Source organism: Rutilus rutilus (genome assembly GCF_951802725.1).
Source record: "Rutilus rutilus genome assembly, chromosome: 23".
Taxonomy (NCBI): domain Eukaryota; kingdom Metazoa; phylum Chordata; class Actinopteri; order Cypriniformes; family Leuciscidae; genus Rutilus; species Rutilus rutilus.
Genome location: NC_140233.1, coordinates 5,807,929 through 5,823,395, shown reverse-complemented (window position 1 = coordinate 5,823,395; position 15,467 = coordinate 5,807,929). Strand labels below are relative to the sequence as shown.

General features: G+C 35.6%; 2 protein-coding genes across 4 annotated transcripts in view; one reads left to right on the top strand and one right to left on the bottom strand.

Moving 5' to 3' along the window:
• The first annotated feature begins 2,050 nt into the window (after positions 1-2,050).
• On the top strand, positions 2,051-13,986 carry fads2 (fatty acid desaturase 2). Of its 2 annotated transcripts, none has more exons than XM_084396425.1 (13): positions 2,051-2,164; positions 3,124-3,383; positions 5,599-5,709; positions 8,055-8,252; positions 8,494-8,595; positions 9,334-9,459; positions 9,534-9,594; positions 10,832-10,908; positions 11,019-11,116; positions 12,274-12,370; positions 12,453-12,532; positions 12,626-12,751; positions 13,459-13,986. In XM_084396425.1, the coding sequence occupies exons 2-13, from the start codon at positions 3,177-3,179 to the stop codon at positions 13,508-13,510; spliced, it is 1,335 nt and encodes a 444-aa protein (XP_084252551.1). In that variant the 5' UTR covers positions 2,051-2,164; positions 3,124-3,176; the 3' UTR covers positions 13,511-13,986. The 2 variants fall into 2 exon arrangements, with proteins under 2 accessions (XP_084252551.1, XP_084252552.1); XM_084396426.1 differs by having other exon boundaries at positions 2,070-2,164; positions 3,134-3,383.
• eps8l2 (EPS8 signaling adaptor L2) overlaps positions 13,840-15,467 on the bottom strand; it is a 47,733-nt gene continuing 46,105 nt past the window's right edge. For both annotated transcript variants that reach the window (XM_084396424.1, XM_084396423.1), the window contains one exon: positions 13,840-15,386. In XM_084396424.1, coding sequence (XP_084252550.1) covers positions 15,315-15,386 — 72 coding nt within the window. In that variant the 3' untranslated portion in view covers positions 13,840-15,314. The remainder of the gene's footprint in view (positions 15,387-15,467) is intronic.

Below are 15,467 nucleotides of genomic sequence, written 5' to 3'. Positions count from 1 at the left end.
AATGCGGGACAAACTGTCACTCACATGATATCGACCAATAGCAAACCACAACCATCAAACCATCCAATCAATTCCTTTCGCCTTATACAGTTGTTCTTGTTCGAGAAGCCGTTTCATTCGGATATGGGGAATAAAAGACTATCGCAACTTCCGTTTCATGCCGACTTTAAACACTGGTATTTTAATAATCGGTGGGACTTCGCAAGGTTCAGGTTTTTATAAAGTTTATCCACTTTATTTACGCATGTTTTGATCTTACAAGCTTTCTTTAGTGAACAGAGGGACAATGTAAGTTTTGGACAACAGTGATTTCCATGCACACTCATCGGAGCTGCAAACTAGTTCCTGATTTATCCATCCTTTGGAAGTTGTGTTTTGCTTCCTAGACACTTTTATGTAAACTACTCAAAACATTTGATTCAGTATTTAATGTTTGAAGTGGATAAACACAATAGTAGGCCTATCAAATGTCTGCATCTTCCATCTGCCTGCATAACTTTATGAATGTAGGCCAGCCATTACAACTGGTTTTCTGCATGATTGCATTTAGGAACAACAATGTCTAGGCTAAACCACGTTTTAAAAATTAGAAAGAAGTCCTTAATCAAGAGACAGCAACATAGTGTCGGCCCACTTCCAGGATGTTCCAGATGTGGGCCGGATCTGGGCCGACACTATGTTGCTGTCAGGATTATTAAGGGTGTGTCACCTAATTAAAATGCATAATCCAAATTTATAAGGTGTATAATGTGTCCTGTCCCGACAACCATGATGTAGGCCAAAGGTTTTGGCACATTTGAGCACATTTGAAACCATTCAGGTCAAGATGACATTATGTATCGCCTGCATATACTGTATACATCATGCCTGTTTATTGAATGGATTGGAAATAATACTTAAATGTAAAGATATACCCTAAAGTATACTTTTACTGGTATATAGAGACTTTTCTTTCTAATGTTAGGAGAAAATTTTTAAGGTCGGCCAAAATTTAGTGAAAGAAATTGTGAATTAAAGGGAGTTTAATAATGTTGCATTTGCAAAATGTCCTTTTATGAGTCTCTGTACCTGCATTTAATTGAGCATTTATGAGCATCTAATTATCTTATCTTATTTTATCATGAGCATTATCAGAGAATAAATGCTTGACAATGAAGAATCTTTTCATAGATGTTAATACAACTTTTAAAGCCATGATACAAATTAAGGATGGTAAAATGCAGCTCTAGATAAACGCCGGTTCAGAAGAAGTCTGTGGTGTTTTCTTTGCGTGGAAAAGTCCAAAGGTCTTCTTTTTTTGATGCATTTGAAATGTTTTAACAGTCTGATCAGTCACCAATCTGCCTATTTATTCAAAGAAACTTTAGTAAAGGACTCTTAACATATGAAATGCTGGAACTGTGCTTAATATCATGTATTGAGAATTCATATTGCAACCACTGACAGCCGGTTTGGGGCATTACAGAGGGCATTTTGGTATATATTATATAAGAGCTGTATATTATATATTCTAATTCTATATATTCTAATATTATATATTCATTATATATAAGAGCTGTATTCATTATAATTAACAGATACAATCATGACAATCATGATGCTTCAAAACTCTTAATGAGACATAGCTATTAAAAATAGGCAAAGCGTTATCCACACAGACAAAACAATATCACAGTTCTTTTTTAAATAGGCTATAGCAGAATATAGATAATGTATATGTTATTGTCTTTTTTTCAGTATTTTAGAGTAAGATATCTCGTTCATTCCAAATTCTATCACTGTATTATTACACATAATTTGCTTTTGCCCTGCAATTGTTTAGATAAGAAACAATGAACGTGTTTTTAATGCAGAACTTTTACATTATATGTCTGTTAAACTCGCAGGCATTGTTACAGTATGACCGCACTTTGCCGATGTGGTCCTCGAACCTGAGTAACTCCTCTTTATCTCCGGCCTCTCCCCACCCTTCCAAAGTTCTCTCTCTCCTCCTATTGGCTGATGGTGCGCGAGACTGGCGCTGAGTCTGCGCGCTGATTGGCCGCTGGCGCTCGAATGATCTGTTCGGAATTCAACAGAAGTACAAGTGATGAAAAAGTGATGCTTCTCTTTCTCGTTCTCACACAAACTAAATGAGTGTGTGATCAAAGTGCCTGCTGAGAAGGTGAGTAAATGATTGACAGTTTAAACTCGGTGTAGGCTACTTTATTCTTTCTGCTCATGTTATATAACAACGGATGCACATGAATTGAAATCACTAGTTCATCAAGGTAATTTTTTTTAAGAGAAAGGATGATTTTGTGCAGCGTTCAACGTCATATTCATTTGTAATGTCCTAGTTGGCAGTTCTGAAGAATCTAGAGCTGTTTCTTTTTTTGTAGTGCTTTCATTCCTGCTTTTTTAATTATTTTTTTGCATGCTATTTTGTCATGCAAAGTGGTAAAAAAAACACAAAAAAACAACGACGAACGCAAAATAAGGAAGTAATCGTTTGGTACGTGACGTGTATTTCAGCACGACCCTTCGGGTGTTTTATGCATAATAATGAGATTATGTGAGCATCCATTGTCTCATTCAGTTGCTTAAATTATTCTTGAACTGACCAAGGTATTTAAAGGTAGAAGGTTTCATCAAAAACATATATTTTAACATTACATTTTGATGTTAAATCCAATATGTTACAGTATTTAATGCATTTGCATCAGACGTAACTGTAATGAAATTACCGAAAAATTTAGTAATCCCTTACTTTACTCTTTCAAGGGAAAAACAATTAAATTGCAATAATTAATAATGTAGAAACACTGCCTGACAAAAATTTTTCCAGTGTGGAAATCAAACGGTCATGAACAATGGGGCTGTGTCTCATAACCTAGTGAGCTGCCTATCTAGACAGCTTTTCAGTTTCTGCAACAATGTAGACCTGAATAAAATGGATTTAGACTGCACTTTTTTTGATTACCTGACTAAAATTGTACAGTGTGGGTTTTTTTTTTTTTGCATTAAATTGAGCAGAAGTGAACATTAAATGACACTGTTGCATGTTTTGCCAAAGTCAGTCGAACTGTTCTTAGACGGAGCACCTGCACAAATGTTCATATTAAACTGTTATTTTTGGTTAAGGTGCTTGAAGGTGTTACAGTGCACAGTAAGCAGCAGTCAGAGTTTGATCAGCGATGGGCGGCGGAGGACAGCAGACGGACCGGATCACCGAAACCAATGGGAGGTTCAGCACTTACACCTGGGAGGAGGTGCAGAAACACACCAAGTTTGGAGATCAGTGGATCGTGGTTGAAAGGAAGGTTTATAATGTGAGCCAGTGGGTGAAGAGACACCCCGGGGGACTGAGGATCCTCGGACACCATGCTGGAGAAGATGCGACGGTAAAACACTCAACATTAACATGCTAACATAGAACTTTTATATACACCAGATTTCTAAAAAAAATTAAAATAAACAATGGCTGTGTCTCAACTTAGTGAGGCACCATTGACGTGCAGTGGTTTTCTGAAATGAGGAGGCAAAGTCCTTATAGTATATACAGTACCAGTCAAAAGTTTGGAAACATTACTATTTTTAATGCTTTTGCAAGAAGTCTCTTATGCTCATCAAGCCTGCAGTTAAAAAAAAAAAAAAAAAACAGTAATATTATGAAATATTATGACAATTTAAAATAATGGTTCTCTTTTTTAATATATTTTAAAATGTAATTTATTTTTGTGATGCAAAGCTGAATTTTCATCAGCAAGTACTCCAGTCTTTGGTGTCTTATGATCCTTCAGAAATCATTCTAATATGATGATTTGATACTCAGTTATTATCAATGATGGAAACAGTTGTGCTGTTTAATATATATTTTTGCAATACTTTTTTCAGGATTCATTGATGAGTAAAACGTTAACAGCATTTATTCATAAAAACAGCATTTATTCAAAATAAAAACATTTCTAACAATATAAATCGTTACCATCACCTTTTATCAATTTAACGCATCCTTGTTGAATTAAAGTACTAATTTCTTAAAAAAAAAATAGTTATTGTTCCCAAACTTTTGAACGGTAGTGCATATTGTTACAAAAGATTTCTATTCTAAATAAATACGGTTCTTTTTAACTTTTTATTCATCAAATAATCCTGAAAAAAGTATCTCAGGTTATAAAAAAAATATTAAGCAGCACAACTGTTTCCAACATTGATCATAAATCAGCATATTAGAATGATTTCTGAAGGATCATAAGACACCAAAGACTGGAGTACTTGCTGATGAAAATTCAGCTTTGCATCACAAAAATAAATTACATTTTAAAGTATATTAAAAAAGAGAACCATTATTTTAAATTGTAATAATATTTCATAATATTACTGTTTTTTTTTTTTGTTTGTTTTTAATTGCAGGCTTGATGAGCATAAGAGACTTCTTTCAAAAACATTAAAAATAGTAATGTTTCCAAACTTTTGACTGGTACTGTATATAGACATATATTTTAACATTACATTTTGATGTTAAATCCACTATTGTTTTATATAGAATAATGTATTGTAAGGCTGACGTAAGTTAACTTAGTTAATTTAATTTTGTCACATTTTCCTGGTTAAATAATACAATAATACAAACCTTATACAATTCTATTTTGTATTTTAACATTAACTATGTAATTAATCCTCTATTTATTAAAACCAAGTATAAATCCCAACAATTATTAGCAAAAAAAAAAAAGCATTTTTACATCCAAAATAATAACCAACGGCAGTAACAATTTGAACAATAAATTTTACTTTCGAACTGAGTTCTTTTTATTAGTCGACTTATTTTCGTATCATTCGTCAGTCATCAAAGCTCGGTAAACACTCATATGTTTCCATCACCCTGTTTTCATGCGCATTTTGAAGCATCGCATCAGAAACGAGTGATGGAAAGGCCAAATTTCGGGGGAGAAAATCCCTTAATTCGCATAAAAAGCTTTTACGCTCGCTCGAGTTTTTCTTTTTTACTTGTGCGAAAAAAAGTTCACGCGAATAATGAGGGATGGAAACGCATTTGCATTTCTGCTGATGGTGTTTTTTTCGTAGGTTATGAAAACCACCGTCGTCCGCTCGAACAACTTGATGGAAACGCAGCTAATTGACATTTGTTTTTTCTTTTGTTCGAATCTTTAAATTGTTCGACTCTTTAAAAAGATTTGCTTTACGTTTGGATGGAAACCCATGAAGATGTAACTTTAATATCACCAAGCTGATTGCTCACTATTTTTTCAGGCCATTTCAGGTTTTATTTTTATTTTATTTTATTGATTGATTACTTTTTAATTAGTCTTCTTCCCATTAACACCATAATGTTGTTCATTCAGACCAATTCACGAACACGGAACTGCAAAAATACTGGATTACTGCAAAACAGTGATTGCCTAACTAGACAGCATTATAAGCATGTGTTTAATGCCACATAATCAACTTCCTTATTCAATTTTAAGACCTAGCCAAAGAGTTTCAGGAAACAATCTTCAAGCGTTTTTTTGTTCTTGTGTTGTTTTAATTGTTTCAGATAAACTTCAAATAAAGATTATCAGTGTTGAATATATGTTTTATCTGGTGTGACAGGAGGCGTTTACTGCATTTCATCCAGACCTTCCGCTGGTGAGAAAATACATGAAGCCGCTGTTAATCGGGGAGCTTGAGGCATCTGAACCCAGTCTAGACCGGCAGAAAAATGTGAGTATCGAGACTTTACTAAAGATTCTAACTCACACAGAAAAGATTAATAAAACCTGTGAGGTTTCGGGTGTAAAATATTGCCTTGACACCTTAGTCACTTAGAATATACATTTACATAATATATCTGGGTTTTGCATATTCATATTTATGATGAATTACTATGAATAAAAATAAATTAAGTGAGAACATTTCCATGGTCAGACCTTAAAAAAATCAGAGTTAATAATATAGGAATGACCTTCAGGTGTGCCAAATCTAAAGTTGAAAAGTCACTTCAAATTGGGATGACACGAATTTGAATTTACTGAATTACAATTCAAAGAAATGTATCAGGTCATTGCATTCTGGGAAACAAATGCATCTGTCTTCCTGTTAGACTTATACAACTTTTTTTTTTTTGTACACTTTAAAACGAGACTGTCAAACGATCTTTATAAGTATGAACTTCCCTTTTCTAAAATTAATTTTTGCAGTTAAACAACATATTGCTTGTGATTTTCCACATTTGTAAGTCTCCTTAGATAACAGCATTTGCTCAGTGTTACAGTCATTTAAATTTTCATTGCAGTTTATTTCAACTTCTTTTAATTAAAATTGTACGTCCTGTTTCCTTCCTCAGTTCAAATTGAATAATTGAATTGCAATTTAACTCTTTCCCCGCCGTTGACGGAATCTTTTTAGCTTCCCGTGTTTTCACTGTTTTACGATAGGGGGCGCTATTACACATCGTCTGAAAGAGTACTGAATCTCCTGATCAAAACACAGGCGAAGAAGAAGCAGAAACAATTTTACACGTGTAAAATAACACGATCGTCAACATTAAACCGCATAAATCAAAACTGCCTAATGCTACTGAGAGAAATGTCCAGGACGAGCGCTAGGACTGTGAAGCTTCGGAGGTGTTGATGGACTCGATCTGTGGTTTGATCATTGATCTGAATCCCATCCAGATGTGATTTTTTCAGCTTTTTGTTCAAATTAAATTTTTTATTTTTAATGTAACTTACCCACATTCAAGTGTTGATAAAAAGAACGCATTCATCTTAAATAAAACCTTTTTTTTTTTTTTTTTTTTTTTTTTTTTTATATATTACATGTTCAGATATTCATACAACAAAATATTTTCGGTGGCCATGAAACTTTTGTAAAAACAATCAACTTTTTTCAAAAACGCTGTCAGGGAAAGAGTTAAAGGATTAGTTCACCCCAAAATGAAAATGTCCTAATAATTTACTCACCCCAATGCCATCCAAGATATCCATGTCTTTCTTTCCTCAGTGGGAGAGAAATTATGTTTTTTGGAGGAAAACATTTCTGGATTTTTCTTCTAGCAATGGACTTCATTGGTTACCATGGTTTTTAAGTCCAAATCAATGCAGTTTCAAAAGTCTTTGAAGTGTTTAAACGGGCTGTACGCGATCACAGCTGAAGAAGAGGTTGTTATCTAGCGAAACGAAAAAATTATAATTTATAGACTTTTTACCTTCAATAGTTCGGATTGAGCTGATCAACAAACGGACAGGGAACTACGTCATCACGTTGAAAGGTCACGCCGGCGCCGGCAATACTATTTGAACTACTATTCATATTCATCAGAATGTTATTCATATACTATTCATATTCATATTCACTGAATACTATTACTATATATATAATAGCAAACAATACTATTTGAACTATCCTCCTACGTACGGTCGCATTGTAAACAGTGGGGCGGTACTTCTGCCGGCGCCGGCGCGACCTTTCAACGTGATGACGTAGTTCCCTGTCCGATTGTTGTAAAAAGTCTATAAATTATTTAAAAAGTTTGAAAATGACCTATCGTTTCGCTAGATAACAACCTCTTCTTCAGCTGTGATCGCGTACAGCCCGTTTAAACACTTCAAAGACTTTTGAAACTGCATTGATTTGGACTTAAAAACGATGGTAACCAATCAAGTCCATTGTTAGAAGAAAAATCCAGAAATGTTTTCCTCAAAAAACATAATTTCTCTCCCACTGAGGAAAGAAAGACATGGATATCTTGGATGGCACTGGGGTGAGTAAATTATTAGGAAATTTTCATTTTGGGGTGAACTAATCCTTTAAAAGGCATTCTCAATTCAATGTGCTACACAATACGGATGTTATTGTACCAACGACATGGGTCACGAACACCAGTTTGGTTATCACTCCTCTTCTGAGTCATCTGTATGCACAGTTATTTTCAACACTAGCTATGTGTCCATCTGCCTATTTTCATTCAGATTTTGAGATATCGCTTAAAAAAACTAGTCGATTCACTCCTGCATTTACGTGTGAACACAGCTATAGTTGAGTGTGTGTTCTCTTTCCTCCGTCAGGCGGCTCTTGTGGAGGATTTCCGAGCCCTTCGTGAGCGTCTGGAGGCTGAGGGGTGTTTCAAAACCCAGCCGCTGTTTTTCATCTTACATCTGAGTCACATTCTGCTCCTGGAGGCCATCGCTCTGATGATGGTGTGGTACTTGGGAACCGGCTGGATCAACACGGCCGTCGTTGCTGTTTTACTGGGTACTGCACAGGTACGACTGACGCGGTTTGACATCATTATGACGGCCTTTAAACCGTGTTAAAAAAGCAGCAGGGTTGTGTAAAATGTGTTTTGTTTTGGATGTCCACAAGCTGGAAAACGAACCAGTTTTCTTAGTAAATTGGGAACAAAAACGAACTATATAAATGTGACGTCCATCTTAAACCTGCGAAGACCTGCTTGTTTTTAGTTTTACAGCACTTGTTCATGTTTTTGTTTTAATGTGTCTGTAGTCGCAGGCTGGATGGTTGCAGCACGACTTCGGTCATCTGTCCGTGTTTAAAACCTCTCGATGGAATCACCTTGTGCACAAATTTATCATCGGACACCTGAAGGTACCGACATGTTCTCGAAACATTTCATCTGTTAATAACCATAAATATGGAACGGTTCTTCCACTAACTAATACAGTTCATTAGCCTAGCTGTAGACCATTTGAATTGAGTATATATTTGATTGAAATTTGTCTTGGACTCTACAGTAGATACACATTATATATAACACGTTTAAACATATACCACTTAATTCAATGATAGAAATGATTTAAAAAAATTCTCTAAAAATCCAAATGATTAAATTCCATGTTTGAAAGTCTTACTGGGGTATTTAAATAAAACTGAGGGTTTGTTCCTTCATGACATTTGCACATTGTAAATGCATTTACAACTTTAAAAGTTTGATTTCATTTGGGAATAAATGCTTTAGTCTGACTGAAATCACACAATGACACATTTGTGAAAACTGAGGATGAAGCGAGAGATATGCTTATAAATTTGAGAGATGATAAGATCAATATAATTCGCTCAATACCAAAATATGTAGTCTAATTAAAAATAAGCTATTTTAGTTACCCCAATATTTGTTTGTGCTCTGTATTTTTATACTATTTATGCTACTTATTAGAGTATCAAATATCATTAGCTTAGCAACATGCTAAGATCAAACTCATCTACAGTAGCATGTAAGTTCACATTACTGTGAAAGTAGCATCCAGATTGGTCACTAGTGATGTTCTGTTTGAGCGTGTCAGCATGTCGTATCGGCCTGTGTACATATGTGTTTGTGTGCTTCAGGGAGCATCTGCGGGTTGGTGGAACCATCGCCACTTCCAGCATCATGCTAAACCCAACGTGTTCAAAAAGGACCCGGACGTCAACATGCTCAATGCGTTTGTAGTTGGAAAAGTGCAGCCTGTGGAGGTACAAACACACTCTCCTCAGGAAACACACATGAAAACACTAGATGGACTCTGATTTGTCTGTCTTTACCACAGTACGGCGTTAAGAAGATCAAGCATCTGCCTTACAACCATCAGCACAAGTACTTCTTCTTCAGTAAGTGAGTGTATGCCACAGTGGCTGTCTGCTCAGAAGCTCCCCAGGAATGCTTTCAGGATAGTTTAGGCCGGCGACACACTGACTGCGTGGCGTTTTCTATGTCTTTGCACATCAGAAACGTGTCTGACGCGGCGCTGCTGCTGCTGCTAGGTGACATATGATGAGCCTCATTGGTGATGTATTCGACATACGGGGAGAGAGTTGTGGAAGGCCTATCCTTCATGTTAAACATAAATATATGCCAACAAAGACAACGTCGGCAGTGTTGACGGCAAAATAGGCTACAGAATATTTCGGTCTGTATTGACAGGTGCAATATTTGAAAATCGATAATTTTTTTTTTTTTTACATTTATGTCAAAACCTCATCAAAATGTCATTTATTAATAAGTATTCGTGTCAAAATGACATATAAACATCTTTTCTTATTCTATTTTGCCTGGAAACGCTTCCAACACGCTCGCGTGTCGCGTGAAAAATAGGCGTCGGTTCTATTTCTAGCATGCTAACCTGTTAATGGGAGCCGAAATGAAAACGGACACGCCACGCAGCCAGTGTGTCGCCGGCCTTAGATCGTAAATGATCCTAATGAGAATCAAATAAGACCATAATGGATAAACTGAAGTTTCTACGCTACTTTTTTATTCTTAGAGTCCCATTGGATATTGTTGAATATTGTTTAATCTTAATATACCTTATATAAATAGACTATAATATGTACCTGTGTGTGTGTTAGGACTGATAAACCTTACATTATGAGGTCTAAATGTCCGCACAAAGATGGCAATATCCAAAAAATGTTGGCCCCCTTGAGGAAAACGGCTTATAAATCATGTTGTGATGATTTTTGAAAATGTAAAAATGCAGAAAGCTTCTACTGATTGATCTGCTGATGGGTAATTCATGTGTGCTTCATACAGCAGCAGCATGTCTGACTTGCTCACAGCAGTGTGTCGTGTGTGTGTGTTTGTAGTAGTAAGTCCCGTACTTGCTCTGCATTAACAACAATAACCAACAGCAGCAGCATATCAGATCGATTACCAAACATGTAACATTATCATATCTATTATCATGCAAAATACTCCAAGAGTTGTCATGACAGAACTATATTTATATATTATTTCACTAGAAACATCTCGCTCAGGTCTTATACGTCTGGTTACGATAGAAACCATCAACTATGCTTGTTGTGTCTTGATGTTTACCGTCTCTCTCTCTCTGTCACTCGTCCTCAGTCGGACCTCCTCTGCTCATTCCAGTGTATTTCCAGTTCCAGATCTTTCACAATATGATCTCACATGGTCTTTGGGTGGTAAGTTATGATCACTTTGACTCTTGCTGCTTTGTTGCAGTGGTACGTGCTTTTATAAGCACTTTCTCTGTCCTTATCTTATCTTATCTCCCCTCGTCTTATCTTTTTAGGACCTCGCGTGGTGTATAAGTTACTACGTTCGATACTTCCTGTGTTACACGCCGTTCTACGGTGTGTTTTGGTCGGTGATTCTGTTCAATTTCGTGAGGTACGAAACATCATTTTATCTACTACTGCTTTACACATGTTTTGTAGATTTTATATTTCAAGTGCCTTTTCAATGGATGAGAAGCACCCTTACAAAATACACACACACACTTTACAAAAAATACCATGTTTTTTGCACATGTACCATCTAGTACCATGCTTTTCTTTCACTTAACAAAAATAAGGATCTTTAGTGGGTGTTGCCCAGTTTCATTCGAGTTGTTTTCTGTGGAGTTTATGTGGAATTTATATGGAGCAACAGAAAGATGTTAGGCTAAATTTATATGAATGTAAAATAAAAAGTGTGAATGTGTGTATACATTACATCATATTTTTATTTAAATCCATTTTCCTTCAGTAGTTCATTTTAGTTCATTTTTGACAAATGCATAGTTAAAAGTACAAACATTTCATGTCATAAAAACAAAGTTTCATGTTAAAAATCCTAAAAAAAATTGTGTTTATGATTTACTCAATGAGATCTGCTAGATGAATGACTACTATTTAAATATTTTACACAAGGCTTTAAATCAGCCTTTTGTTTCTACTCAGATTCATTGTTGCTATATAAACATTTCACACAGTGGCTGTAATAACTCATTTCCATGACAGAGTTATTCAAACACATTCGATTATGAAGACAACATGTTAAGTAAAACTATAAAGAATATGTTGTATACTGCATATATTTATGAGTATAGACACTGAATGGCTTTCCTGAGGTAAATGTTCTGTATCGTTTGCAAGCTGTTTAATGGACGTCTTTCCGCGTTTGAAACACTAAAACACACATCAACTGAATGCAGCGTAGATTTAAAGATCTTCATCAAAATAAAAGATTGATTTAATAAATCACCATCAAAAAACGCCTTTCGGTCAAAGATTTCAGCTTTTCGGTGCATCACTAATTGCTACATTAAATTTCTGGTATCAAAGTATAAATTTACATATTTTAAGATGCTAACAAAGCCATTCAATCAGTGATTACTGATGTACAATCAAAAGCAATTATGTGAATTTTACTTTGAGTGACATTCAATTAATATTTTATTTTTTAAATAAAAATGAGTTTGAGACCAAGCAATATTTGGCAGACCCCCTGGTCACATGATAAGTCACATGATGTGGGTATGAATGTGTTGTTCCTGTGTGCCGCAGGTTCCTGGAGAGTCACTGGTTCGTGTGGGTGACCCAGATGAGCCACATCCCCATGAACATCGACTATGAGCAACACCACGACTGGCTCAACATGCAGGTACGTTCTGACCCATCACAGCATCACTGGGTTTCCAAACTAGCCGTCCTATCATGTCAACGCTTACATCTCTCTCATTTAGCTGGTCGCAACCTGTAACATTGAGCAATCCTCCTTCAACGACTGGTTCAGCGGACACCTCAACTTTCAGATCGAGCACCAGTAAGAAAACCTCAAGCACACTTTCTGTGCCGAATACGTTTCTCTATCAGTGTATCTTCGGCGTTTCATAACTGCGGTTTGTTCTTGTCCCAGTCTCTTCCCCACAATGCCTCGGCACAATTACTGGCGCGCCGCCCCACACGTTCGAGAGTTATGTGCCAAATACGGAGTCAAGTACCAAGAGAAGACCTTGCACGGGGCCTTCGCGGACGTCGTCAGGTATGACACACTCATGAACATCTCTTGCTTTCACCGATTCAGGAACTCTTCCTTTAAAAAGTTGACATTCACAACCAATTGAACATGTTATATGACGTATAAACAATGAGACCCTGGACCACAAAACCAGTCACATGGGTCAATTTTCTGCAATTGAGATTTATACATCATCTGAAAGCTGAATAAATAAGCTTTTTATGGATGTATGGTTTGTTAGGATTGGATAATAAAAAACGATTTGAAAATCTGGAATCTGAGGGTTTAAATCGAAACCTCCTTTAAAGTTCTCCGTTTATGTTGGCGATTGTGCTGCATTCACTCACAAAAATAAATGTTTTATTATATTTACGGTAGGAAATTTACAAAATACCTTCATGGAACATGATCTTTACTTAATATCCTCATGATTTTTGGCATAAAAGATAAAATCTATCATTTTGACCCATACAATTGTATTGTTGGCTATTGCCACAGATATACCCGTGCGACTTGTGACTGGTTTTGTGATCCAGGGTCACATATGATGAAATAATGCAGGGCGAGACTTGTTTTTAAATGTGTATCTGTGTATTAATGGTAAAGATTTCTCATTGAAAGCAATGGAGTATATCCTGTGTGTTATAAAGCGACGGCAAGGGGTCCTGACCTGTATTTTGTGTGCATTTACTGGCAGATGCTTCACTGTATTCTTCTTCTTCTCCTCTCAGGTCTTTGGAGAAATCCGGAGAACTCTGGCTGGATGCGTACCTCAACAAATAAAAACCTCATTCGAGAAGCAAAGAAATATCCACCAATCAGAGCGAGAATCTCTCAGACTAGACATCAACTAAACCACCAGTCAATCAGTTCACTAAAATGACGTTTAGCACTTACTTTTGATATTGAAGCATAATTGTGGCACTTTGAATGTGTTTTTAAAGACTGATCAAAGATGCGCGTCTCGATCCTAATAAAGGATGTATTTGAAGGTCCGTGAATGTGCGTGAATGTACGTGAAAGTTGTGATTGCTGGATTACAATCGCTGCATTTTAGATTTGCAGAGTTGCTTAGATGCGTTGAATATTCTGAGGGTAATTTTTGAGGCACAGTCTTTTAGTAGTCACTTTATTTCTTAAATTTACAATACAGTGATTTGTTTTTATAAATAACATTTGGACAAGCTAGCAGAGGATAATACTAAGAGGTTGTACTTGTGGCCCTACTATTGTTATCTGAATAAACTGATTAAACCTCATCTCTCTGTTGTGTTTTAAAGATCAAACCAAATCATCCTTCATCCACCAAATCATCCTTCTCTCTATCTCTCTATCCTTCTCTCTATACACTCCCTTTTGTACGCATTACAAACACTTGTTCAGTACACAGTGTTGACAAGAGGAAGAAAAGACACGCATGAAATCCATCTGATAAATTTACTGTTCTCGCCTCATTCATTCGTCATAACTGTCAGCATCAGAACATGCGTGATGAGACAGAGTTTAGCACATTATTTACATGTGTAGTGTGACAGACTGCAATCATACATCAAACCCCGAGAAGACGCTCACGCCGCTCAATCCTGTAGACACGGGAGAATCTCAGCCTGTCAAGAACATGCACGGGTCACTTTCAAACACAAAACAGACATTTAGCTTAACATTTCGTTTTGTTTTGCAATTCACATCAACTTAAAACACATTTTTGAATTACTGTGATGTGAAATATATATATATATTGTACTGCTTTATATTTTTTATTGCTTTTGTTAAAAAAATGTTATGAATTGAGAAAAAAAGATTACTAGGAAAATGTCATGAAATTACATGAAGATGCAAAACAAAAATGTCAATGACATGCAAATGCAAAATAACCCCAAAAAGTAAATTTTTCACAATTACATTTTTCTTTAGATTTTTCGTCTGAATAACCGGATAAAAATTACGAGAAAAAAATATTTTAAAATATATATCTGCATTACTTTGAGAAGTTAAAACGTCATGAAAATGCAAAATATCCAAAAAAAAAAAAAAAAAAACGATTAATGGTCCTAATCTGTTTTTTTTTTCATAATTATATTTTTTATTTTGAGGTGTGAATAATTGAGAATTAAAATTACGAGAGAGAAAAAAATGTCAAGAAAATGCAAAACCACAAAAAAAATGGTTAATGGTCCTAATGGGGTTTATTGATCAGTTATTTTTATCTTTAAAAAAAAAGTCATGAAAATGTAGAATAAAGAAAAAAAGAAAGAAAAAAAAAGTAATTAAATTTTTCTTTTGTTTTTGAGGCGTGACCTGTTCATGTTTTTGTGAGATTCAACTATACATTGTTTTCATGCAATAAAGAGTCTTATAAGCTTACATGTGTTTTCCAGCATGAACAAGATAATGCATGCGGATACGTTTGTACATACACTAATAACAATAAAAGCACCGACAATAAATATACAAATTAAAAAATATATTGAATTAGACGTTTGGTCGACGGTGTGGCAGAATCTACGTCATCTAAGTTCATTGGTGGGTTTGCTTGACGGTCACTGTTGCCAGGTGACCGTTTGATTGACAGTCCGTGAAAGCGCATTCATGGGGCAGATTCAATTTTCTCTTGCTGTTTCCTCATGATTTCCTGCAGTTCGGAATCTCCTCGACTCTTCTGATAGAGAGAGAAAAGACAAATCAGACCAATTGTATACGTTTCCCATGATTTCCCCCGTTTCTAATATTGTGTTGCAGT

Coding starts and splice junctions, on each gene's coding strand:
- fads2 (XM_084396425.1), top strand. CDS start 3,177: ATGGGCGGCGGAGGACAGCAGACGGACCGGATCACCGAAACCAATGGG. Junction 12,533..12,625: donor AACTTTCAGATCGAGCACCA/GTAAGAAAACCT, acceptor TTCTTGTCCCAG/TCTCTTCCCCACAATGCCTC. Junction 12,752..13,458: donor GCCTTCGCGGACGTCGTCAG/GTATGACACACT, acceptor TTCTCCTCTCAG/GTCTTTGGAGAAATCCGGAG.